The sequence below is a fragment of the Thamnophis elegans genome, chromosome 1, assembly GCF_009769535.1.
Source record: "Thamnophis elegans isolate rThaEle1 chromosome 1, rThaEle1.pri, whole genome shotgun sequence".
Taxonomy (NCBI): domain Eukaryota; kingdom Metazoa; phylum Chordata; class Lepidosauria; order Squamata; family Colubridae; genus Thamnophis; species Thamnophis elegans.
The window spans coordinates 148,677,790-148,705,636 of NC_045541.1; the positions used below are offsets into that span (position 1 = coordinate 148,677,790).

The 27,847-nt window shown below is 38.2% G+C and overlaps 1 protein-coding gene across 2 annotated transcripts in view; it reads left to right on the forward strand.

Annotated features, from left to right (window-relative positions):
* The first annotated feature begins 2,297 nt into the window (after window positions 1-2,297).
* The window catches only part of MARK3 (microtubule affinity regulating kinase 3), a 76,292-nt gene continuing 50,742 nt past the window's right edge, over window positions 2,298-27,847 (forward strand). For both annotated transcript variants that reach the window (XM_032234799.1, XM_032234808.1), the window contains exons 1-4: window positions 2,298-3,285; window positions 18,990-19,181; window positions 24,327-24,380; window positions 27,091-27,139. In XM_032234799.1, the coding sequence (XP_032090690.1) occupies window positions 3,229-3,285; window positions 18,990-19,181; window positions 24,327-24,380; window positions 27,091-27,139 (352 nt within the window). In that variant the 5' untranslated portion in view covers window positions 2,298-3,228. The remainder of the gene's footprint in view (window positions 3,286-18,989; window positions 19,182-24,326; window positions 24,381-27,090; window positions 27,140-27,847) is intronic.

The following is a 27,847-nucleotide window of genomic DNA, read 5'->3' on the forward strand; positions in this document are numbered from 1 at the left end:
CTCAACCTCTCTGCTCTGGAGAAAGTTCTCACCTAGGCCCTGTGCCTCCTAGCTTCGTCTCTTCGGCTGGCACAGGAAGGGCGAATGTCAGCCAAGGCTTTAACCTGGAAGAGGCAGTGCGACGTTGCCTGGTGGAAGTCCCCTCCCCAGGAGACATGGGGGGGGGGACTGGGATCTACCCGCCATCACACAACTACTTACGACCACTCCTCGTGCTTCATGCGATTCGCTCCTCACCCCCACCTCCGCAGTTAGAATGGCAAGATCCTTACTCCTTTCGTAGCGCACCCTGAATTTTAAACCACCGGGGCACGTTTTGGGGTTGCTGCGGCTTCTCAGGGAGTCTGCTGCTGCCACGCTGCTTCCCAGCCACCTCTGCCACTCCTGGGGCTTCCTGTTGCTGCAGCGAGGCAGGCTCTCTTTTTAGGCTTCTGGGCTGTTGGGCTGGAAATCAGAGCCCTTTAGCCCCCACCGGCGCCAATCTGCCATCTCAGGGCTCCACATGGTTGCCGGCCAAAATGGCCACCGGGCCAGCGACCCAGCCACCGGAGCCTCCAAGCCTTGAGATTTAACCCTCGGGTAGCTGGAAAAACCGCAGCTATCGACAGGGACTTACTGGGAAGTGAAGGAAGGATCTCCTTGTGAGAAGGAAGCAAGTTGAGTCGAGGATGGTCCAGAAAAGTTGAATCAGATCAGGAGTCAAGAATTTAAAACTTCTCTTTGGCCAGATTGGATTGGAGTCAGAGGAGAGGAGCCCAGAGGCATGGCTTCACTTTCAACCCAATCTCGAGGCCAATTGGCTGTGATAATACCATCTCTGGACCATCCCGCAAACCCACTCTGGAAAACTGAGGAGAAATTTCCTGTCAGGGAGAACAATTAATCAGTGGAACAGCTTGCCTCCAGAAGTTGTGAATGCCCCAACACTGGAAGTCTTTAAGAAGATGTTGGATAGCCATTTATCTGAAATGGTGTAGAGTTTCCTGCCTAGGTTGGACTAGAAGACCTCCAAGGTCCCTTCCAACTCCGCTATTGTACTGAAACAGCTTTCAGAGAAGCAAATGCATTACAACCTAGGAGTCATCAAAAACCACTTTACATAAAAAATATCAGGTTTAAGTTCAGAGTATACTTTAAAGACCAATGTGGATCTACTTTTATTCCCCCGCCTCCCCAAATTGTCAGGGTTTCAAGATCTACTAATAAATTGGAGTGAATTTCTCAGAGAAGGCAAAGCACTTTATACAATATGAAAAAAAATACTTTTACCGTAGGAAGTACATTTCTTATCTGTACATCTGCGATCCCTTTTGGTGGATTCCAGAAGCCCTCAACAATTTTCACCATAAAATACCGCTAGAAGAATTTCTGTTCGCTTTTATAGGGCCAGACTTTTGTCTGACGCTGTGTTATGTTCCGTTAAAAACAGCTCACGTTTAATTTGAAGGAAAAAAAAAATACGCTCTCCTTTTTTAGAAGAACTGTATTGTTCTTCCTGAACTGTATTGTCGATTGCAGCCACACCTGCCTCTCGGGAGAAACGGTTTTCTCACCTCAATTTTAATCAGGGGTCCCCAAACTTGGCAACTTGAAGACTTGTGGACTTCAACTCCCATCTGGCTGGAGAATTCTGGAAGTTGAAGTCCACAAGTCTTCAAGTTGCCAAGTTTGAAGACCTCTGATTTAAATAATTCCAAGGAAGATGAATCCACTATTTCCGAAGAGGTTTGCGAGGAAACAAAAGCTGCTTTCCCACACTAACTTCTTACTTAGGCGAATACCTGCTTTCCCCCCCCCCCCCCCCCGTCCACTCACGGATTCCGGGCTGCCCTCTGGAGTAGCGACGACCAAGTCTGTCTTACACGGATCACCTTTCCAGATACCTTTAAATTTCTCGTGTTTGGAGGCTAACCTAGCTAGTTCCCCACCCACCCACTTGCGATCCCCCCTCCCCAATCATCTACACCCGAGTTCGGTTACCGGTAATTAAAAAAAGGATCGAAACCTGAAATCTCACTTGAGATTCCCTATCAGGATTCGATCCTTTTTAATTAAGCGGGTGACCGCGTAGACCTGTCAAAAAGAGGAGCAGCCCAAGCCTTCTCCTTCCCCTTTACGCGAAAAGCGCTCCTCCTCCTCCTCCAATGCCCCACCCTGCCACCCCGCCAAAACACCTTAGCAACAAGAGGTGAAGCAAGCACGCACGCCTGCGCCTGCGCCCGCACCCTCCTCCTCCCCCTCCCCGTCTCCTGTCCCTGTGTGGAAAGGGCGGTCTCTTCCGGTTCATGTAGGAGCAGAGGAAGCCGGGCGGCCATCTTGGATCATCCGGGAGCGGCGGCGTTGTTGCCGCCGCCGCTGCTGCTGCTAGTACTGTGGCTACTGGTTGAGAGAGCCGAGGGAGCTGGTTTGACGGCGGCAGCAGCAGCGCCAGAGGGGTTGTCTTCCTTCAGTGTTTCCAACCCAGGCTGTGACGGAAGCGTCTTTCTCCTTGGGTCTGAGCCTTCCCCCTTTGGGATAGGGGGTTGGTAGGCAGCGAAGGACTTGGGAGTTCTGGAGAAGAAGGAAGAGGAGGGGGCGCAATTAAGTCATGAGAGCCCGAGGCCCGGCGAAGCAATCCGTGTAGAGTTAGAAAACGGCTGAGGGCTTGGCCCGCTTCCCTTTGACCAGCTCTGGGGGGTTGGGGGGGTTGGTTGTTCTTTCGCAGCCGACAGTGGTTGCGCGGAAAGCGGCGGCTGCTTCCCCACTTTTCCTTCCTCAGCAGCCTGCTAGTTGGGCTGTACCGTAATTGCTGCAGCGCCTGCCCTCTCCCGGCTCCCCGCTTTTTTCTTTCGTCTTTTAACGGCACCGGACCATTTTTTGCCCCGTTTTTCTTTTGGTGCTCCATGAGAATCTCCTCTAATCTGTCCGTCCCCACCTTCTAAAGACCCTAATCTGTCTATAAGATGATTCCTGAAGATTCCCAGAGGAATCTAATGCTGCATTATCAGACTGGAAGATAGATGAGAAAAAGGGTGGTGGAGAAAATAATCACCCCAAATTTCTCTTCCCCCGTACTACCTTTTCCTTTGATGGTGGCACTTGATAACTGCTATCATGCTGTAAAATCACATTTTTTTGTAAATATATATATGTATATGTGCTCGGAGGGAGGGAGGTGTTAGGATTTTTTTATTTTTATATAATAAATAGTTGGATTTTGCCATTGCAAACGGTGCTTCAGCTAAGTGAATGAAAATGTCTACTAGAACTCCATTGCCCACGGTGAATGAACGGGACACTGAAAACGTGAGTGCACTTAAGGATTCTTCATTAAGGTGTAGTTTCATAGTAACTGAATACTATTTTAATAATTAACGTCTATCATACAAAGTATAAGTGATAATGCAGATCCTTAGATTAATGGGGGAAAAACCTTTTGTCCTCAGTGGAAAAAAACCAACGTAAGTAGGTAGCATATAGAGAAACAGTCTATGTTCATTTAAAATATAGCTTAATATTACATAGAGAATTCTTTACCGCAGCAACCTTTGTTTCATGGAAGCTGAAAATCTGATAATGGTTATTTTTTACAGGTTGTTTGTTGCCAAATGTTAATTGCAAGAAAAGTCTTATGAGGCCTGCCTGTTGTAATAACCTTCCTTTTCTATTGTTTTTGGAATCCTGCTTTTTCTCTCACATTTTCAAAATAAGCCCCTCATGCTTAAAAAAATGTTTTCAGAAGACAATGGAGAACATACGTTCTTGGACATAATATATATTAGTTGCTAAAAAGAGATCATGAATGCATATATTGTGAGAAAGAATGGGTCATTTGTTTGACAGATAATGAACAGTATCACCTACAGTAAATAAGTATCTAATTTGTATTTCCTTTAACTATTTAAACTTTGATACTGATAGTCAGTTGGGTAATATTCAGTTGTTTCCTTTTTGGGTGGTAGTGAAGAGGAATTATCGATCCTTAAATTGTACATTTGCTAATTTCATGCATATTGATAAAACGCTATTATGGTCTATATTGGATAAAATCTGGTATTTTTAACAATGCCAAACAGCTTAGCTAAAGGTGTTTTGTGGAAATTTAAATTGAAAAGCAGACTATGTTGAACCCAAGCATTAGTCTTGGTCTGTCACCTTAATCAAAGAAATCTGGTACTATAGAAGAAACATGTTGATTGATAGAGATCTTAAGTCATAAGAAATCTTTCTATCTGTATTTTGTTTGATTGCAAATTAATAGTAAACTAGAAGCTTATTAGGTTCCAAGAAAGGAAGATGTTAAATTCCATTAGGATTTTAAATGTAGGAATGATAAATATAGCTGAATGTTTTATAAAGGCTTTTTAATCAATTTGACTTATTATTCAATCAGTTAACTGTTATTTATTGAATATGATTGACCCAAGTTTAGACACAAGAAGAAAATGTGTTTAGAACAATTATATTATCAGGGTTTTGAATTCCCTATCATTGTTGATGAAACTTTTATCCTTTGTTTACTTTAGCTCTTGATACAACTTGCAAAATTGTGTTCAGCAAAGGTTAAATGCAAAAATTCAGCTATAGAATATTTTGAACTTCAGTTCAAGCTTTCAAAGTTTCATTTTATATAAAATTGTTTGGAATTAGATAGGTCTGTAAATCATGGTCTCTGAGAATTATTTAGTAGGATTATTCATATGGACTTTCCTTAGATCTTTCAGTGTTGTTTACATCAATCACTTAATATAATTTAGAAGTCACGTATGAAGATTGCTTTTATTCTCTACTCCAATACATTTAATGAAGTTCCAGAGTATATGAATCCTTAAGTAGCTTATTAATGTACCATTGTTATTCCAAAAAGACATTTGTCAGTCTGAAGTATGCTTGTACCTTGAGAAAAAACATAGTAGGGGTTTAGAAAATTGGGGAGCAAATTTTCTATGCTTCTTTGTTTCTCAGCATATTATGTGTAATGTATTGTGGCCTGCAAAAGAAGCAGTAGACAAATCTGGCTTGTTGTATGAATGTAACTAATATAATTTTAGCCCGTCGTTGATCAAACAAGAATAGAATACACGATTCTTCTTAACACATTTTAAATTTCAGGATGCATATGTATAATTTCAATTGTATATAAACTTGCTTTTTTCCTTAATACCTAATGTTGAAATACTTCCTCATTGTAAATGGGCAACTGTAGTGGAGAAGTTTTAAGTGAAATAGATTTAAAATGAAAAGCACCTTATCAAATTCTTAGGAATGCAGTACTTTGTTATTTAAAAGTTTCATTCACATTCACTGGGAGTTTAGGATTTTTATTTGAGTTGTATTGAACAAGTCTTTGTAGTCTGATTCAGAAATAGTATGAGACTATAATGAGTAGGCTTGCACATCACACCAAGACTAAAATAAATAACATTGCTTAATACTACACATGAATTTAGCTTTCATTGTGAGATTCTATATACAGTGCTTTCATTCATATTTTAACATGAATAAATGCACATTTGTATTCTAGCAATATTTTTTCACTTGCAACATCTATCCTGGGGAAGACTTTCACATTTGATATTTTCCTTGCCAGTCATAGCTGTCAAGTGTGTGTGTGTAAACCTAAATTTAATGGCCAATCCCTCTTCCAGTTTAATACATTTTTGATACCACTGGAAACATCCCCACAAAATATTGGACCTGACTATTGTATCCAAAGTAGGCTAGACAAGGCATTTTTAAAAAAAAGAGAACCTCCATTAAGTTTATTTAAATATCATTTGCATCATTATGATAAACTAGAACATTTGGGAAAGATGGAGCTCCTTTATATAAATATTCTATTAATCAACAATTCATTTGATTGTACATGGAAATAACTCTTGTTTTACACGATATTCTTAAGAATATTTAACATACATCTATACACCTCATTGTCTTTGCACTGTTCCTAAAATAAACCTAATTTATTTAGATAGAGTGTCAGTTTGGTGTGGTTAACGCATCAGGCTAGAAACTAAAAAACTGTTCCCACCTTAGGCATAAGGCCAGCTGGGTGACTTTGGGCCAGTCATTCTCTCTTAGGAAGAAGGAACTGGCAAGCTACTTCTAAAATTGTTGCCAAAAAAAACTACAGGCTGTTGCCAGGCATTCAAGACACAGATTTGGTTTGTTACTGAGTTTCTTCTAGACTATATTCTTGCAGTGGCTTGGGGCTGCTTTCCCTAGCCTGATATTTGCAGATGTATTGCACTGCAACTGCTATCAAGCCTAGTTAGTGCAGTCAATAGCTATGCTAGTTGAACATAAGCACAGTTGTAGTCTAAGACTTCTGGAGAACCCCAGGTTGGGTAAACTTGAATTGTGGCAATTTGGAAAACATTGTTCTTATAAGGCATGTGCTTGAATTGTATTTTTATGGGCACTGTGAACTAACTACACATCTTACTCAATTATTAAAAGACCCATTTGTAGCATGAAATAGATGAATAGATGAATACTTTGCTATGGCACCGTAAAATGTGCCATAGATCAGTTACTGTGTTTACATTAATAATAAAATGTAAGTGATTTATCAGTATCGCTCTTTGAAAACAATGCAGTATTCCAATGTGGTGCCTTTGCCATGCAAGTCTTTCACAGTAGTCCAGGGACTTCATAGTAAATTATGTACTATTAATTCATAAATCAAACTGCCTATGTTAAGTGACTTGTTTTAAATGATATTGTTTTAAATTATATAGTAGAGGTTAGGACATTGCTATAGAATGTGAATCAAGTGTATTTGCTGATGCATCTTTGTGAATTTATAAACTGCTTCAGTCATTGGCAGTCACAACCAGTATATAATCACATATAATTTATTTTCATGATGCAGTGTTAATGGCTTTTTACTTGGAAGCAATTTCACTAGAGAGCCAATTTTGTCTAATAGTTAAGGCATTAGGCTAGAAACAGGGAGATCATCAGTTCTAGCCCTCCCTTAGGCACGAAGCCAGCTGGTGACCTTGGGTCAATCACTCTCTCTCAACCTTAGGAAGGAGACAGTACTAAACCACTTCTGAAAAGCCTTGCCAAGAAAACTGTAGGGACTTGTCCAGGCAGTGTCAGAATCTGACATGATAGAACTGAAGAAAAACAATCCACTGAGTTTATTAGAGATGGAGTTCTTCTATAAATATTAATGCAGTTGTTTTGGAAATGAAAATCAAGCATAAATTATATTTATCATCTTAGGGATACTTAACAGTTATATTCACATTATACAATTTGTATATTGGAATGTGGAAGTTTCACAGCATTTTATTATTGATGTTTTGGGTTTATTCAAAAGCACTCAAATAATATAACTCTCTCTCTCTCTCTCTCTCTCTCTCTCTCACACACACACACACACACACACACACACTTGTATAAATAAATAAAAGATTAGAGTTGACATTTGACCTTTACATTCTTAAATTCCCAAGTTAACATATCTTTGGGATTTTACCTCTAAAACAACTTTGGGTGCAAAAATGACTTCTTAAAATAGCCTTATGTTGCATAAAGTAATAAAAGTAAAGGTTTCCCTTGCACATATGTACTAGTCGTTCTCTAGGGGGTGGTGCTCATCTCCGTTTCAAACCGAAGAGCGAGTGCTGTCCGAAGACATCGCTGTGGTCATGTGGCTGGCATGACTAAATGCTGAAGGTACACGGAATGCTGTTACCTTCCCACCAAAGATGGTTCCTATTTTTCTACTTGCTTTTTTATATGCTTTGAAACTGCTAGGTTGGCAGAAGCTGGGATAAGTAACAGGGGCTCAGTCCATTACGCAGTGCTAGGGATTCGAACCACTGAACTGCTGACCTTTCTGATTGACCAGCTCAGCATCTTAGCCACTTAGCCACCACATCCCTTTATGTTGCATAATGAAATTGAAATCTAAAAAGATATTTTCTAACACAAATCCCAGAGCTTTGCCTAATGAATGTTATTATGGTTTCATACATAATTTCTAACAATAGCCGAATAAGAAATGACCTAGTTTGACAATTTTATTGATGAATCAGACTTGCCTATGTCTTACTCTTAAGTTGCTATATTTACATTTAAGTGCTGATGACAGTAAGAATGTAGTCTGATCAGTGAACAGACTGATCAGTGAACAGACTTGGCATGATTGAGACAGTATATCAGATTGTGAAAAAGCAGCATTTTTTCTCTCTCCTGCAAGTAACGATAAAGCTAGAATGTTCTTTTATGCAAAATAACTCATCTGTTTTAGTATTTTTTATTTTGTGCAGAAGATCCCCTCAGTTCCTTGATCCCCTCAATTCCTAACTAACTCACTATTTATTTTGTTATAAGTCCAAGTATTCACATCATGGGAAATGTGGTGCATTTTGAGTACAAGAATGCCCATGGACTCAATTCTTGGCATCTACCAAGTCTCATTTGTTAGTGTTTTTTAATTAGAAAAATAATATTGTGAAATTGGCATGCTGTAGAGCAGTGTGCCAGTATCTAGTAATATTCTAATTTGTAACGTAGTTGGCATCCTTTTCCAGCATTCATGCGATTTTGTGAAATGGGGCAGTCATCCAAGTATGTAAAACTGAAAATAAAAATTACAAAAAAAATCCCAAGATTTCAGTGATGAGATCCCATAGGAATATTATATTTTCATGTAAGAATGTAAAAACCTTTTGAGAGTTCAACCACTTTTAATGGTATTTTTAAAATTATTCTTAAGGTGCAGGGCCTGCATACTTGAGGAATGTTATATAAATCTTGGTGGCTGGGGCTGCCATTCTTCTGAATTGTGTCTTGAAGAATGATTCTTGGCCACACTTCCATAAAAAAAGTGAAAAGTAACAAGGTGATCCAGAATGTTCTATGACTCTGAAAGGAATTTCAGAGAGCACATTCATAAGCTTGCCTTCTAGTAAATTGATATTATATAACTGGTCGTGTCCATTACAGTAGCCATTAACAACTCTCCGACATTGACCATGGTATTTGCTCAAATTTCCAAATACACTTCCTACCTCAAAATGGTTGCTGATTGTTAACTCAGGTATTCAGGCAACCCAGATATATGACATAATTTAAGTTTGAAATATGAGTGCTTTGTGATTTATAGTACCTAATTATTATATATCATTTATCTTGATGATGTTATACCAATGACCAAAATTAAAATTGCTTCTTAGTTGTTGTAAGCCACCTAGAGTCACTTTGGTTAAAAATGTAATGAATAAATAAATTGATGCAATTAAATTAAAACTAAGAAAAGTACCTCCCAAGATATGACTGTAAGGGCCATGGAAGCCCCTGGGCTATGAGGAGATACATAATGCAAACATTTAATGAATTATTCCCAGTTCTTTCTCTTTGTCACTCTTGTTCTGTCTGGTGATTGGCTATGAATAGTATTTTATACTTGGAATGCATGTATGTGTCTTTGACCTATGCTGTTAAACCTTCATGTGAAATACAGGAAGGAGAACTACATGTTGCTAAATCAGCTGCTTATTTTTATTGATCAATAGTGTTTGCTTAGTGGTTGCTGACTATGCTATTCTGCTTGTATTTTTTGTGGTAGTGCAGTAGTTTCCATTCAGATTTAAATATTTGTTGGGAAGAATTTTGTTAACATGTGAATATAGAAAAATATTAAAATATGTATTCAGAAAATTGAACTGTTCATAGTAAAGTGATGATCCTTTGGTAAATACCGCCTACTGAGTCCGGTCAATTAGATTAATGGCATTTAATACTGTAGCTATATAAGCTACAGAAGACAAAGTGGATCCAGAGAACGGAGGTTATATTGTATTGGACATTGTTTTACTTTTTAAAATGCAGCATGGTTTCTGATTACAAATTCACTGTTTCAAATCTCTCTTATTTTGCTTTGTCTGTTCAATTCCTATAGCTGCTCATCTCAAGCAAGTGAGTGTAGTAGTCCAATGTGCATGCCTCTCTAGCATATTTCCCTGAGAGATGATTTTATTTACAAAAGAAACTTTATTTTTATCCAAAGGGTAGATTTGCACATGGGAAAAAGCTAAGTAGATAATTCAGCTGTTCAGCAGAAACATATACCGTGTTTCCTTGAAAATACAACCTGTTCTGAAACTAAAGCCTTGCCACATTTTTCGCATAGGCAAAACTATAAACCCACCCCCGAAAATAAGCCCCCTGGACAATCCCCCCTCCTTTGACCAGGAAGAGCACCGCTCGCCGACCTAGCGGTATCCTGAAGGCTCCAAGCCATGGGAACAAGGTGGGAGGCAAAGGCGCTCATGTTGCTTGCTGCTTTTGGGGTACCAGTAGGTCGTTCAGTGGCGCTGGGCCCAGCTGAAGAGGGGGTGCAGCCGGGCAGCTGCTCTCTTGCAAGTGGGCTCCCGAGGAGCCGGGCTTGAATGACTGTGTTGCGCTGTCGCAGCAGCAACACAGCAGCCATAAGGTGACCACACTCTCGAGCAGTTGCCCGGCAACCCCCCTTTCCAGCCGGGCACAGCACTGCTGACTTATCTAGCGGTACCTGGAAGGCACCAAGCAACGCGAGCGCCTGTTTGCTGCCCCCCACCTCCCGTGGCTCAGTACCTACAGAGCCAGGGCATCGCTGCTGCCGCTGCCCGCCACTTGGTGTTTTTTTTTTTCCGACTTTCAAAGCACGAAAGATGGATGCCACTCTGGGAGTTCCCTCTATGGTTGTGGGCTGCAGAGCATACAACCATAGAGCGTATTCCCAGAGCGGCATCCGTCCTCCGTTGTGGCTTCCAAAACACGGAGGTAGGATATTGCTCTGGGAGTACGCTACCATAGAGCGTACTTCCAGAGCGGCATCTATCCTCCATGCTTTGAAAGCTGCAAAAAAAAAAAAAAAAACCCAAGCAGTGGGTGGCGCCAGCAGTGGAGATGCCCTGGCTCTGTAGAATTAGCCAAGGGCATCGTGAGCCTGCGAGCTGTGCGAGCAGGGAGCTGAAAAGCCGCTCGCGCAACCCCCCCCCCTCCAGCCATGCAGAGCTCCATTCACTCACCTAGGGGCATTCCGAAGGTGCTGAGCCACGGGAGGCGGAGGGTAGCGAACAGGCACTCGCATTGCTTAGTGCCTTCCGGGTACCACCAAATCAGTCAGCGGTGCTGTGCGCGGCTGGAAAGGAGGGTTGCCGGGCAGTTGCTTGCGAGTGTGATTACCTCATGGCTGCTGTGTTGTTGCTGCTGCAACAGCGCAAAACAGCCATTCGACCCTGAGGCTGTGCCCGGCTCTTTGGGAGCCCGGTCGCAAGGGGCAGCCACCCAGCAACCCAAAAACAATAAGCCCTCCTCTTTAATAAGCCCAAGGCCATATTTCGTGGGTCAAAAAAATAGAAGACCCTGTCGTATTTTGGGGGAAACACGTTATTTTAATGGTCTTCTGTATTAAATGCACCTCAAAATTTCAAGCCAGTGTAGTCCAACGTGACTGAAGAGCACCTGATTAGAAAAAAGTAATTGAATGCATAGAAATTAAAAGTGTGCATAGATTATTGCTAAAGATTTTCATACTAATATGATTCTGGTATGACATTCTGAAGTTCAGGGTAAAGATGCTGATGTGCCATCATTTGATTGTGTTAGCAATCACATGATTTTTCTCCACAATGATCTGTCCCTAACTGGTCCTTCAATTCCTCCAATCATGCAACTATCATTGCTGTAACTGAATCCCCTCTTGCTATTGGTTGATTTCTTCTCTGATTTGCTTCCACCTTTACTGGCATTAGAGCTTTCTCCAGAAAGCTACAGTAATATTTCATATAATGTGAAGTAGGTGAAGCCTGGCCATTTGTGTCTCAAGTGAGTAAGTACTATGGGTTGATCAGGTGCGAATCATTATACTAATCCAAAATTGGCTACGTGTGATGTTATGTTGAAGTATCCCAGGCTTAGTCCACAGCTTAAATCAATCTCGCCTTCTGTTTATGCTAATCTACAGACCAGGTAAACATTGATAGATTGCTGAATGATTTTCAGTATATGGACAATAACTTCTTATTCCCAATTGTTCGGTAGGGTTGTGGTATATATTTGGAGGGTGCTTCGTGAAGCAACCAAACTACTCCTTTGAACCAATGATTGAAATGTCCAGGTGTCATGGCCTCAAAAGCTTGATGTAGTTGATTCAGGTCATTCTCACTGAGATTGCTCCTGAAGTTGGCTCCCACAATATGGGAGTTCTTGAAGTGGCCATGGGAAACCTCTGAGAGGATATGCTGCCTCAACATTTTGAGCAGCAAGTTTGGACAAGCATTTTTATCACTTTGGAAATTACCTGCCAAACGTTTGTCACACGCCTATAATATAAAAAAGGTATCCTCTCCATTTTTAATAATCTCTCAGTGTGTGCTTCTCAGTGTGCTTCTCCTGCATGCCACCTGCCCTCCGTGCATGTGCGCGTGGCCCTCCTCATGCACCCTGCTCATAGCACATGCGTGCAGAGACCCGAAGACCCGCTGACTGTTGGGGAACGCATGGAGACGCATGTGCATGCATGGCAGAGCTGAACTGGGGTGACGGCTCGCGTGCCCACAGAGATAGCACATGCCATAGGTTTGCCATCACGGGGTTAGGCCAAGGAAGAGATGGTGGGGTAGAAGAAAGGTGTGTTTCGGGACGCTAAAGTGTCGTAAATACGGGGGAGCTGCCAAGCACTTGAATTTTGATCATGTGACCAGAGGAGTGCTGCAGTGGCAGAAATTTCAAGGACCAGATCTAAGTACAATTTATTCAGCGATCACATGAAATTGCTGAATGAATACTTGTTAAGCGAGGACTATCTGTACTTACTAAGGAGTTGCAATGCAAAAGAAAGGGATTATATATAGCTCAGTATTTTTGGGACAACAGCTTTTTCCTAGAAATGTCATTTTCCACTCTTTCATGTTGCTGAACTTATCTGCAGGAGAGACTGAGTACACAGTTCAGTAAGCAGAAGGTGTGGAGGGCAAATTTAGTTTTCATCTCCTAGGCAGAGTGTGGAGGGTTAGGGTTAGGGTACACATGATCCATTCACAGTACATATATATTGGCTCATAGTATAATTATTATTATCATATTTTAAAGTAATTATGAACTTGATCTCTGGAAATGATTAACCATATATTCAAAGAGCTTATTATTATACTTGTGTGGTTAGGATAATACACCATAGTCCAAATATATGGATTTTTTCTATTCAGCATTTTATGATAGGTAAGTGTTTTTATAAGTAATTTTTTAAAGATGGACGATAAATACAAATTCCTATAAAATGCAATGCAGTTTAATTTCCTAACCATTTTATGATAAAGGTTTTTTTTCTTTTAGCAGGTTTATAACCAACCATGTATCTTAACTGTTGATCTCTTAGTATTTCTGTAGAATAGCCAGTAGTTAATGATAATGTCCACTTTTAACCATTGTTAATGTGTCTTTATTATAACTTTTTGAAATATGTTTCAATAAAAAGAATATATAAACATCCCTCTAATAAAATTCAGCTGTTCCTTTTGATAAGTTTATTTCTTTCTATTTTTCTCTTCTTGCTTTCACTACGCCTATTTCTTAATGAAAAAGGATGCTGGAACATCTGTAGGGGAAAACTTTTGTGAAAAGGTGGGTTATATTTTTTTGTCCAAAAAACGGGTTTTTTTCTTTCTTCTGAATATATTAACTATCAAATTTATTTTTCTGTTCTTAGTTTGCTGATTTTATTGTAGATCACCAGAAACTAAAATTATATCCCGTTGCTAAGAAGAAGGTGGTTAGTAAAATCACCAATACTTTCCATGAATACTTTGTAAGCTTGGATGTTTTGAAAAAGAATAATGAAATAATTGTGAAATTTACAATTCATATTTACCTGGGATTATGTAATTTATCTAGAATTCTTTACTTTGGATTCTTATATGGGGAGTTTGTTACTTTTTATCTCAGCTACTTATGTTTCCCTACACATTGCTGATTTCTCAATGTAATTTAAGTCATACTCTGCATACATTTTTCTGTGAAAAAATATTGTTTGAATATTTTAATGTCAGTTTTCTATCCTGTATCTTGCTTTCTTTTCAGTTTGATTTTAAGACTCTTAGATGTACTCAAAATATTTTGTCACCAGTGGAAACAGTTGAATAATGTTTACTTAATTGAAAGTTAATGAGATCCATTGGAGGTGATAGAGATGTGTCTTAATCTTGTTATCTGGGGGGAGTTCAAGCCAGTTGTTACTGAGAAAATGGACAGAGTCCTTGGAAATATTACCAGTAGTTCTGCCATCTATACTCTGAATCCATGCCCCTCCTGGTTGATTAAGGCCTCCTGGGAAATGACATGGTTGAGTTCAAGCAATGATTAATGTCTCTTTGTAGGAGAGATGATACAGTTGTCCTGAAGGACATGGTTGTGCACCCCCTTCTCAAGAAGCCATCTTTGCACCCCATAGTATTGAACAACTTTTGTCCAGTCTCCAATCTTCCTTTGGGGGGAAGGTTGTTGAAAACTGTCTGGTATACAACTACAAAGGGCCCTGGATAAAGTGAATTATTTGAACCTTTTCAGTTGGGTTCAGGCCGGAGCACAGCACTGAAACAGCTTTAGTCACACTTGTTGATGACCTTTGGAGGGCTTGAGATAGAGGTGGTTTGACCCTTCTGGCCCACCTGGACCTTGTAGCAACTTCCAGTATCATCAATCTTGATATCTTTCTGGATCAGCTTTGAGAGTTGGGAGTGTGAGACACTGTTATGATGATTCTCCTCCTTTCTCCATGACTGGTCTCAGTTGGTGTTGGTATGGAAGGAATAGTTGAGCCCTAGGCCCCTTCAATGTGAGTTATATATATGTAGACTAGTAATGTTAGGGCCTTTTCTATGGTAGCCCTTATACCTGTGATGGCGAACCTATGGCACACGTGCTAGAGGTGGCACGCAGAGCCGTCTCTGTGGACACGTGCGCTGTCGGCAGTTGCTCATTTGGTTTCATGTGGTCTTCACAGACGCTGAAAAACGGCCAAAAAACAGGCATCCATGTGCCGACCACCTGATTTTCAGTTCTCCTAGGCACTGCTTGGAGTGCCCAAACACGGGTTAACTTCAGCTTGCTGCCCAAGGACGGAGTTCAAAGTTCGTGCAGCCACGCCTCTTGCTCCCCTCAGAGGCTCAGTTTTAAAAAACTCAGTCCCCCTAAAGGACACTTTTTGGGGGAGTTCCAGTCTTTGAGCAACAAGTTGGACTCTCCTAGTTAGTGTAGTGTAGCCTTATTAATTTCTCTTGTGTTTAGTTAGGTTAATTCCTGTAGCTTTGTTGTTTTTGGCTCCTGATCCAGATAAGTAAATCACCATCGGACGCGCGAAACAGGCTGCCTGGAGCGTGGCTGGCTTTCGCGTTGCTGTGATTACAGCAACACCGCGGGAGGCTTGTTCAGCGGCTGCTGGCGAGCTCTTGGGGACAGGTAGGCAGTCAGGGTCCCCAAAAGGAATTTCGGAGGACGATTAGCTAGCCGAACACTCTCCTGGGTATTTGGATCCTCCGATAGTTTCCCCGGTGCCTGCGGGGATGTGTGTACCGACTTCGTAGGCATAGAACATTGCTATATGCATCTTCCTTTTGGGTCTTATTCTTCATTTTTTAAAACTGAGCCTCTGAGGGGAGCAAGAGGCGTGGCTACACGAACTTTGAACTCAGTCCTTGGGCAGCAAGCTGAAATTAAGCCATGCTTGGACACTCCCGCAGCACCTAGAGAACAACCATTCAGGTAAGTCAACGGTCATTTGCTGGTAGTCCAGCACGCGCAAAGACCAGCTGGCCTGAGCGCATGAGTGTGCTGGAAACCTGAAGACCAGCTGTCCGGTGCGCATGCATGCGTGTTCCAGTTTGGGCATTCAATGCCAAAAAGGTTAGCCATCATAGCCCTATACTGTTCCCCGACTTTTGGCAGGTTTCTATCCTCCTAGCTTTCCATAGAGCTTCTGAAGACCTGGCTTTTCCCTCAACTACTGGCATAAGATTAAATGATTATGCATTAAAAGTTTGACTTGGCACTAGGTTTTTTTTGTTTTACAATTTTAATATTTTTGTACAGTGGTACCTCAGTACTGATTGTTAATTGGTTACGGGAGCTGCAATAAGTACTAAAAACAAGGAATGACTAACAAATCACATGATTTACCACATGATCCTTTGTTTTGGCCAGCAAGGACTTTCCGTCTGTCCCTTTTCTTATATCAGCAACCTTCCCGGCATGGCTGACTTCCTGTTCATTCTCCACAGTCGTCGCCCTTTTCCTATCACAACACATCAAGTACAAAAAAAGGATGAGTACTAGGACAATGTTTTCATGACAAAATATCTCAACTACCAAATTCTATGAGTTTTGAAGCAGTTGAGTACCAAGGCATCACTGTATGTTTTTTTTTAAAAAAAAATTGATTGAGAGCTGCCCAGAGTTGGTTTTAAAAGGGGCAGCTATATAAATTTTATAAGTAAGTCAATTAATGTAGCATAAAATGCTAAACTAAATAACTCTAAAGTTGGCTAAAAGATAAATCCTGGGCTATTTAACTATGTCTAATAAAGCACTGCAGGGAAAGGAACACTATGCAAAAAGTATTCAAGGATAGCTTCTTCAGTAGTTTGTGATACATTGACATTTGTAAATGGTTTCAAAAAACAAGTGACTTCAATCACTGAATGAAGGTTGATGATTTTGTAGAAGCCATTATGTTGGGATGAGTCAATTTGAAACTTGCAGGATCTTGTTTTTTTAATATAGCCCTGAAGTCTGCCTGCTGAAGCCAGTTCCAGAATACTTACTCAGGCATGCAATCATATAAATTACTAATAATGGCATTTCTGAGCATGCATTCCAATACAGTAATCAGATTTTAGTATCAGTATTAAGTATAAAATGACATTCATGAAAACTCATCTTAGTCTACTCTATCACCAGAATTTCTCTAAAGTAATTAAATTTGGAGAGAGTGAAGTCATTTAAGTATTGCTGTTATTGGATAATGAAAAGCACAAAACCTGATCAAATTGTTACACAACATTTAGAGATATATCAATAGATTTAAATCTACTTGCTTTTAGATTTACAATACATTACAGTATTGTTCATTATTTTATTGAAAGAACAATAACACTGAAATTAATGTATAGATAAATTATTGAATCAGTTTAGAAAAGAATTGGAAAGATATTTGGGGGAACTATAAGGACATATAGAATAGTATGAATAATTGTAAAATATAGGAAATTAATTGTAAAATATTTTCTTCAAGTAATAAGATTATGACAGCACATATAGAAGTTTGACTTGTTACCAGGTTTTTATTGTTGTCAGTGTTTTAATGTGCTTAGTTATATAGTTTTACTATGATTTTATATATTTTAACTTTTGATTGGCAGCCACCCAAAGTTGGTTAGAAGATGGGCAGTTCTATAAATGTTTTAAATAAATAAAAATATAAAGGAAATACTAAATGTAAATATAAGGAAGAATATGAAGAACAATGATGCTAGAATATTATTGTAAAGAAAGACTCATAGTACATATGGCAGTGCCACTTTATTATAATTCCAATAATATAATCAAAATTGTAAAGTCCAAAAGCTTGTTTTGCATATAATATTGCAATGGCCAGTTTATGCATACAATAAATTGTGTAATTTAGATTATTAAAAAGCTAGGGAAAATATTTTGACCATACATGTATACTATACACACACACACACACACACACACACACACACACACACACTTCATTGAGAGAAGCTAATAGCTCCCCTTAAAATAAAACTTATTTTGCCAGCTTAAAAGTAAGAAAGTTTTCTGAATAAATATGCTTTATTCTGTCAACAAAAGGATTACATAGATGGAGCCTAGACTTCCTTGACTGGGAATAAAGTAAAATTTCACTTGACAAGTAGGCAATCATATTGAATGTAGGAATAAATGAATAATGTAGTATTGATCATTAATGAGAATTCAAAAATCCAAGGTCGTACAGGACATGTATTGGGACCAACCTAATGCATCAAACTGTTTCAAGATTTTGAAATTTCTTCTTTAAGCAGAGTTTTATTTAAAAATGGTTGTGGGGAAGAAGGGAGGACTTGACTTTCTTTGTAAATCACGAAATTTGCATATTCAATTATAAAAAAATAGTGGAAATTGATTCATAAATATAATGACTTAGTTTTGTCTCCAAGTTTCATTTAAAAAGAGATTGGGCGCATGGTTGGTTTTTTTTTTCTTTTTTCTTTTTGCAAACAGGACGAAAATGCTATAGTTCATATTATCAGTAACCTTGAATAATTGTGCAAGATATTGACTTTACATCAGAGGTGGGTTTCAAATCCCGGTGCTACCGGTGCTCTCTCACACACACATGACACTTCTGCGCATGCGTAGAAGCGTCCGGGCAGGTGGGCGGAGTCTGTCACCGCCGCCACTACCAGTTTGGCCGAACTGGGACCAACCCACCTCTGCTTTACATCATACTAAAATGTGAAATATAATGGAAACCGGCAGAATATCTCCAGATCATTGCAAGAAATGCCTATATTTGTATTACTGATTTAAACTATTCAACAAGAGTGTTTGTTCAGGAAAAATACTATTATGTCCTACTGCATTTAAAAGAAATTTTTAGAAATCAAAGTATGAAATCTATGTGTAATCTATCTTGTTCTCAATAGCTACTGAGATTGTTCAATAGGCAGACTATAAGTCTACAAAAAATCAGGTGTTTGCTTGTTGGCTTTTCCAAAACTATTAACATAAATATTTTCTGTTTAAATATCTAAGTTTTAATTTGACTATCATAACATATACTTGAATTGTCTGAATTGATCACCAGCTGTTAACAAAAACTGTAATAGTTGAACATCCTGCAAAACAATATTTTGTTCTTTGTCTTCTAATCTGATATCAACTTAATTATGAGTTTGAGTTTATTGTGTCACAGTATAACCTAATTTTTTCTATTTTTATTATAGCATATCTCTCACAGTGAAGGACGACAGGAAATTTCCTCCCGAACTGGTCGGTCTGGGGCTCGCTGTAGGAATTCTATAGCTTCCTGTGCAGATGAGCAGCCTCATATTGGGAATTACAGACTCCTTAAGACAATTGGAAAGGGAAATTTTGCAAAAGTGAAACTGGCCAGACATATCCTTACTGGCAGAGAGGTAAAGTCTTGTACTGGCATTTTTGTTTTTAGATTTTGGAAGATAAATTTCCTAATATAATCATTATTAATAATTAAAATAATGTGTACTTTGCATAGAATCATGTAAATTTAACAAGATGTTTTTTTTCTCTATAATTAATACTAACAAATGTTTTAGCCTAAGACAGTACAACTAAAAGGTTGATTAAATGTTGCTAAATTAAACTGCGGTTGTTGTTCAGTTCCTAAGTCATGTATCACTCCTTATGACGCCATGGACCATAGCACATCCTTCATTGTCTCCTGGAGTTTCCATGTTCCAAATCCATGTTCATTGCATCAGTGACCCTATCTAACCATCTCATCCTCTGCCATCCCCTTCTCCTTTTGCCTTTAATCTTTCCAGCATCAGGGACTTTTCCAATGAGTCCTCTCTTCTCATTAGGTGGCCAAAGTATTTGAACTTCAGTTTCATTATCTCTTTTCCAAAGAACAGTCAGGGTTGATTTCCTTTGGGATTTACTGATTTGATTTCCTTGCAGTCCAAGAAACTCTCAAGAGTATTCTCCAACACTACAATTCAAAAGCATCAATTGTTCAGCACGTAGCCTTATGGTCCAACTGTCACAGCCATACATTACTACTGGGAAAACCATAGCTTTGACTGTATAGACCTTTATTGGCAAGTTGATGTCTCTGCTTTTTAATATGCTGTTTAGTTTTACCATAGCTTTCCTCCCAAGGAACAGGTGTCTTTTAAATTCATGGCTGTGGTCACCATCTGCAGTGATCTTGAAGCCTAGGAAAATAAAATCTGTCATTTCTTCCATTTCTTCCCCTTCTATTTGCTAGGAAGTGATGGGACCGGATGCCATGAGCTTATTTTTTTAATATTGAGTTTCAAGCCAACTTTTGCACTCTTCTCCTTCACCCTCATCAAGAGGCTTTTTAGTTCCTCTACACTGTCTTCTCTTAGAGTGATATTGTCTGCATATCTGAGGTTGTTGATATTTCTCCTTGTGATCTTAATTCTGGCTTGTGATTCATCCAGCACAGCATTTCACACGATGTACTCGGCATATAAGTTAAATTAGTAGAGTAACAATATATAGTCTTGTCACACTCCTTTTTCTATTTTGAATAAATCAGTTGTTCCATGTCCAATTCTAATAGTTTCTTTTTGCCCCGCATAGAGGTTTCTCAAGAGATCGGTAAAATGATCTGGTACTCCCATCTTTTTAAGACCTTGGCGTAATTTGTTGCAATCCACACAATCAAAGGTTTTAGCATAGTTCATGAAACTGAAGTAGATGTTTTTCTAGAATTCCCTTGCTTTTTCCATAATCCAGCGAATGTTGGCGATTTTATCTCTAGTTCCACTGCCTCTTCAAAACCCAGCTTGTACTTCTGGTAGTTCTTGATTCACATATTGCTGAAGCCTAGCTTGTAGGGTTTTGAGCATAACCTTGCTAGCGTGTGAAATGAGCTCAATTGTACAGTAGTTTGAGCATTCTTTGCAATTGCCCTTCTTTGGGATTGGAAAGTAAACTGATCTTTTGCTGGCATATTGAGTGCCGCACTTTAACAGTATCATCTTTTAGATTTTTAAATAGCTCAGTTGGAATACTATCAACTCCAGTAGTTTTGTTGGTAATATTTCCTAAGGCCCACTTGACTTTGTACTCCAGTATGTCTGATTCGAGGTGAGTGATCACACCATTGTGGTTATCAGGGGCAGTAAGATCTTTCTGGTATAGGTGTTCTGGGTATTCTTGCTGCCTTCTCTTCATCTCTGCTTCTCTACCCATCTTTGCACGAAATGTTCCTTTGATATCCCCAGTTTTCTTGAAGAGATCTCTAGTCTTCCCCATTCTATTCCCCCCCCCTCCATTTCTTTGCATTGCTCATTTAAGAAGGCTTTCTCCTTGCTATTCTCTGGAAATCTGTATTCAGTTGAGTATATCTTTCCCTTTCTCCCTTGCCTTTTGCTTTCCTTCTTTTGTCAGCTATTTGTAAAGCCTCATCAGACAGCCACTTCACTGTCTTGTATTTCTTTTTCTTTGTAATGGTTTTAGTTGCTGTATCTTGTACAATGTTACAAATCTCCATTCCTAGTTCTTCAGGCACTCCATCTACCAGATTTAGTCCCTTAAATCTATTCACCACCTCCATTGTTTATTCATAAGGGATATGCTTTATGTCATATCTGAATGGCCTAGTTGTTTTCCTTACTTTCTTCAATTTAAGCCTGCATTTCGCAATAAGCTCATGATCTGAGCCACAGTCAGCTCCAGGTCTTGTTTTTAATGACTCTAAAGAACTTCACCATATTTTTGGCTGCAAGGTACATAATCTGATTTCTGGCGATGTCCATGTGCAGAGTTGACTCTTTGGTTGTTGGAAAAGAGGGTTTGCTATGACCAGCATGTCATATTGACAAAACTGTAACAAAACAAAAATTACCAACCTTTGTCCTGTTTCACGTTGTACTCCAAGGTCAAACTTGCCTGTTATTTCAGTTACCTTTTGAAAATGTATCTCTTACTTTAGCATTCCAATCTCCTATGATGAAAAGGACATCTTTTTTGGTATTAATTCTAGAAAGTATTGTAGGTGTTCATGGAACCAGTCAACCTCAGCCTCTTCATTACCAGTGGTTGGGAAAAGACTTGGATTACTGTGATGTTGAATGGTTTGCCTTGGATTCAAACCAATATCATTCTGTCATTTTTGAGCTTGTACCCCAGAACTACTTTTCCCATTCTTTTATTGAGGATTATTCCATTTCTTCTAAGGGATTCTTGCCCACAGTAGTAGATAATGGTCATCTAAATTAAATTTGTCCATCCCATACACTTTAGTTCACTGATTCCCAAAATGTCGCTGATCAATATTGCCATCTCTTGTTTGATCCCATCCAGCTTATTTTGATTCATAACTCTTACATTCAAGATTCCTAAGCAATATTGTTCTTTATCGTATAGGTCTTTCTTTTCACTTTCTTTCTATAGTATCAGACTTTCTTTTCAAATACATCCACAGCTCAGCAACCTTTCGGCTTTGGTCCAGCTGCTTTACTCTTGTGGAGCTATTTGTAATCACTCTCTGCTTTTCCCCAATAGTATATTGGACACCTTCCAACCTGAAGGACTCATCTTATGACATCATATCTTTTAACCTTTTGATACTGTCCTTGGGGTTTTCTTGGCATTGCCATTTCCTTCTCCAGTGGACCATATTTTGTCAGAACTCTCTCTATGACCTATCCATCATAGGTGGCCCTGCACAATACAGCTCATAGCTTCATTGAGCTGCATAAGCTCCTTTGCCATGACAAGGCTGTGAACCATGAAGGAGAATGATTAATTAAATTAAAATTTAATTTAATTAAAGTAAAATTAAACTATTAAAAATTAATGTTCTAGGAAATCCAAATAAATTGTATTCATTACGAGAAGCTAAAACATTCCCTTTTATAAAAATATTGGTTTGACATATAGCTTTCTTTGTTTCATATATATTCTTGGCAGTACTTATGTAAAACATCTTTATATATCCTTTAAAAATCTGTGATTAAAATGAATTTGGATTCTGTTGCTCAGTTAAGAATGCAAGTGTACTTCTGCATTAGGACAAGCCCCATTATTCCAATATCCTCTTTTCTATTTTGGCCAACTAGATGCCAAGGATCTAAAGAATATGAAGAAAGGAGCCCCCTATGCAACTGTTCCCTAGCAATTATAGAATACTAGAGGTGGTTGCATATGTAGTGGACAATGTGGTATTAGCCGCTATCCATTAATAACCATATCACCTATGCACTTGTATAATCTTTTTCTAAAATCAGCTGTCAGTGGTTGTAATCATTTTTCATAAATGGATGACTCCAATTCATCGTTGATTGCCCTTTTCAGCTTCTGTCTTGGTGCTGCAATTAGTTAGATACAGATATGTAATACATATACAAAGGTTGATACTTTATGTTCATTTGTCTTCTTTCTTATCTCCACAAACAACAAGCACAGTGTCTGCTGCCCAGGAATGTTTTCCTGAGCAGGCAATCATATCTGTTCAGACTGGTGAGATACTTGAACCATATTGCAGTATCTATGCTGAGAAGGGCCTTTATTAGCTCAATTTAATGCTCTTCCTTCAGTCATTTTGAAAGGCAGATACAAAAATAAATAAATCCATATGCTGTTTGACTATGCCCACGTGATATAGATGGTATAGAACAGAGTTCCCCAACCTTTCCAGCTTTGGGACCAAGGGGGGGGAGGGGATGGTTCTTTGCAAGTGGTGGGTAAGCACCTATGCGCACATCTCCATTTGTGTGAGCCATTGTTCACACCTGCCATTGTCCACATATATTTTATTTTTATGTCATTATTAAATTTATATGCTGCCCAGTTTCCAACAGTTCTGGATACCTGTGTTGGACATGAAGTTGAATCAGGGGAATAAGGCTTATATGAAGAGGGGTTTGAACTATGTTTTGCGTTAAAGCTGGTTGATTGATTCTTATCAGCAACTTACACAAGAAAAAAATGGAATTCAGAATTTTGCGTCCATTGTGATTTAACTTGACAAGTTAAAATGTTTCTGTTTGGTACAATGAAAATCATGATTGCAGAGTATTCATAATGTTGAAGAAGTGTATAAATATATTGCTGCTTATAAAAATTCTACATTCAACAAATTATATCTTCCTGTGTGTGAAGAGAGATAGATTCAGGGGAGATCACTTTCTGTGTACTAGGTAACTTAAGTGTCCATTGTTAGTAACAAATACCTGTCTTTACTGCAGAAGAAATATTGCAGATATTGATCATGGACTATATTTAGAAGAGGGATTTGAAGAAAGATTCTGTTATAATCTCTTTTTAAATTTTATGAATTGTTTTCCTTTTTTCCAATCCAGTTTTTTCATCCTTGTCATCTTTATTCTTCATGTTTCTCTCTTGTTGTTTGTCTTGTCTTGAATGTTTTAAACAATTTGTGCCATATATATTTAATATATCGTCATCCATTATTACTATTACTATTGACATTACATTGATTTTGTGCAGTTTGCTCATACAGTAATATGCTATTAACAATCAAATATTTCTGCTTTGTAATTCAGCTACAGTTAAGAGAAATGAAACAATTGTATTTTTTCTAGGTTGCAATAAAAATAATTGACAAAACTCAATTGAATCCAACTAGTCTACAAAAGGTAAGTTTATTAGATGTTCCATCTTTTAGGTATACTACTTAGTTTAGAATATTCTTTTCTGGCACTTCTCTCTTCCATTTTTAAACATTGTGTGTTATTTTAAGAATAATGGTTTCATTTTAATCATACTTATTTTCTCTCCTAATTGATAGAATGGAAGGAATCATGTAATCTAATAAAATTAGTCTTGAACTGAGCTCAGAATTTTTATCAAAAACCTGAAATAAGTACTATACCTACATTCTAATACCCAAATCTGTAGTATAAATGGAATTGTCTCTGCCATTTTGATTAATGGACAAAAATTATAAAAAACACATCTTCTCAGATCACTTACTTGGGCTGGAACTATATGAATTGAAATTAGGGATCCAGATTACAAACTGACTGGGAATCTACAAGCCATGCCTATAACTTCCCATCACCCAAAATGTTTCCTTGAGTTATGTAGCAAATTCGTATCAGGAATCTCCTCTGTAGAAAAGCAACTGAAGGAGGGAGAGATGTAGGAGGAAGTGTAGGAAAGATTAAGCTGTCTATCTTGGCCATTGTTTCACTATTGAACATTCCCTCCTGCATTTTTAGGTTTCCAGCAGTGAAATGGATTTTCTGTTGAATGTATATTCCAAACTATGAATGATGGTATTATTTATTCAGTAAATTTTATAGCTATTTGATGATTGAATGCTAATTTCTCATGATATTTTTCTTAAAAAATCCTGTTCTAGCCACAATGAAATGATATTTTGGTAGCATTATCTCTGAAGCAGTGGCTGATTTAAAATAAAACCATTTGATTGCTCTGCTCCTTTCTCTATTAAAAGCAGAAAATAACAAAGCAAATGTTTGGAGTGTCAACTTGAAACCTTGGTTACTTCAAAAGCAGAAAAAGGAAACCATTGTTCAGTTCATGCAGTTCTTAGGAATCAGTCTTTGCTTTTGGAATCTTCCCAACTGAAAATCCCAGCTGTCAAATGAATATTGTTTACTTTATTAACACCTTGATGAAAATACCTTACTTTGAGTTGAAAATAATTTAGCAAGCAGTTCAGTTTCCCAGTTAATGCTATTATTATAATAGATGTGTATTCAGTTTAGAACAATCCAGTTACACATTTAAATAGAATCTTACATTTTATAGGAAAGACCAAAAAAGGCATTCTTTTCTTTTAAAATAACTAAATGTCCAAAACAGTGCAAGCGCTTTCGTGGAAACAAGTAAATACAAATGCAAACCTTCTGTTGTCATGTTCCTTATTAAATATGTGAAATAAAATTATATAAGGGGAAAGAAAATAAATATTGTTGAGTTATTATGAATCTTTAATTCAATGGTAGTCATTCCGGTGATTTAAAATGTCTGCCAGTGGAATGGAGAGGTGATTTTTAGGAACCTTCTAATTCTTGCAACACAGTGTATATCTGGGATTAATGTGGACCGGTATAATGGGCTGCAGGAAAAAAAAATGGCCAAAAATATTCTATATCCTTGTTTAATTGAGGGAATTTTCCAACATTTGAATGACTGTTAAAATTTACAGTGTATAGACAAACTTCCCAATGGCTAAGAGTACCAGTATATCCAGGGAACTTCCTTTGCCACTCATCAGGCTCCTTGTCTCGTTGAATTCTGAATTTCTGCATTAAAATGAGAAGTTGGAGAGGAAGCTTGAACACAAATGAACATGTACACATAAGTGAGGAAGAAATTCCCAAAGTAAAGAAAAATCACCTTATTAGAGTCCCGAAGTTTCCATGTTCAAAGCAGCACGCAAAAGAGTTGTCAGGGAGATCTGAGGGTCAAAGAGCAACAGAAGATTTGTGAGACAGTTTGCGATCCAAAGTCAGAGTCGTCGGATTCAAAAGTTAAGGTTTCAAGAGTATGAATTAGTGAACAATTGTCCAAGGGTTTGCTGCCTATCTACTGTATCTACCTACTGTAAGTAGAGACAGTCATTGTTGCTCATTACGAGAAGGTGTGCGTCCTCTTTTGCAAGGAGCCTTGCAGAGTGCCTTTGCTCTATTGTCTTCTCCATGTGGTGAACCCTTGTACTAAATGGAGGCAACAGTTCAGAGCACTCATCTCCTGAAACCAATAGCAGGTAATCCTGTTGATTACCAGCTAGCTCACCTCAACTTCTTGTAAGCCCACAGATAGAAATACATCTGGTAACTCTGGGGCAGCGTTAGGATATTGATTTAGAACTGGACAGATTCCAGTCACCCATCAAACTGTAAAATTATTTTAGAATGTTTTAGCTTTGGCATTTGAAGAATTAAATCTGTGAAGTTTTGTTTATAATTTTCTCCATCTTTTTTACTTTTATAAATAACTCAAAGCAATGAATATATCTAATATCCTCCTACTACTTACAACAGTAAGCCTGTGAGGTTAATTGGGCTGAGAGAAAGTGACTGGTCCAAAGTCACCCAGTCAATTTTTCTTACCTTGGATGGGACTAGAACTCATAGTCTCCTGGTTTCCAGCCTGTTGCCTTAACCACTAGACTAAAGTGACCCTCAAAAGTTCTAATCTAATGTTCAGATTAAGAAAACCTGAAAAAAGATTGAATGTTCTTCTGGTTTTTCTTCTGGTATACTTGTAATTTTCCAGACTCTTCAAATATGATTACAGTTGTAACACTTTTACATGCACATGTTCTCAGGGTTGCTAACTATGTATTACTAACTTTTAAATTTTCTTTTCAAGCTGTTTAGGGAAGTAAGAATAATGAAGATTTTAAATCATCCTAACATAGGTAGAGTATGATTTAAATATTCTCTTTTTGCATAAATCTATTTATCCATTCAAACATGCATTTTTAAAATATATGAATAAATGTGTACATTTAACATCTTCATAATCCACATTATTTTTAAGCACATTAGTCATTCTACTGCATTCAATATTTTCCTTCATTTCCACTTTCAGTCAACTATACTCAAATTTTATTTTATTTATTTAAAATCTAAGGTCTTAGTATGCAGATTCATCACATATGTATCTTCTGTATGTGAAACCTTTCTATTGGGCATGCTTCTCCCTTAATTATTTGCTGCAAGGCAGAATTAATGTACTCATAATATCACCAATCATCCTGTGGTATATTGTGAGCAGATAGCACAAATAAGATTGGCTCATCATAACTCAAGTAGTAACAGCATTCCGCAAGGGAAGGCAATTTTCAAAGTCAGAAGCCTTCTAAGTGTAAATTAATACTTTATCTTGCCTGCAGTTTGTTCCCTTTCAGGAGAAGCAATTCTATATATATACATTACAGCTGATAATCCAAATTTCTTTAGAGCATATTAAAGAATATTAATTGTTGAGATATGGGAATGAGTGGATTAAATAAACCTTGGATAGCTTTTCAATTGAAAAGTCTGCTTCCTGTGTTTCATTCTGCCCTGGCTTTGTCTTTTGTACGACTGTCTCATTGTTTGGGCACTATTCTTCTTTATAAGTG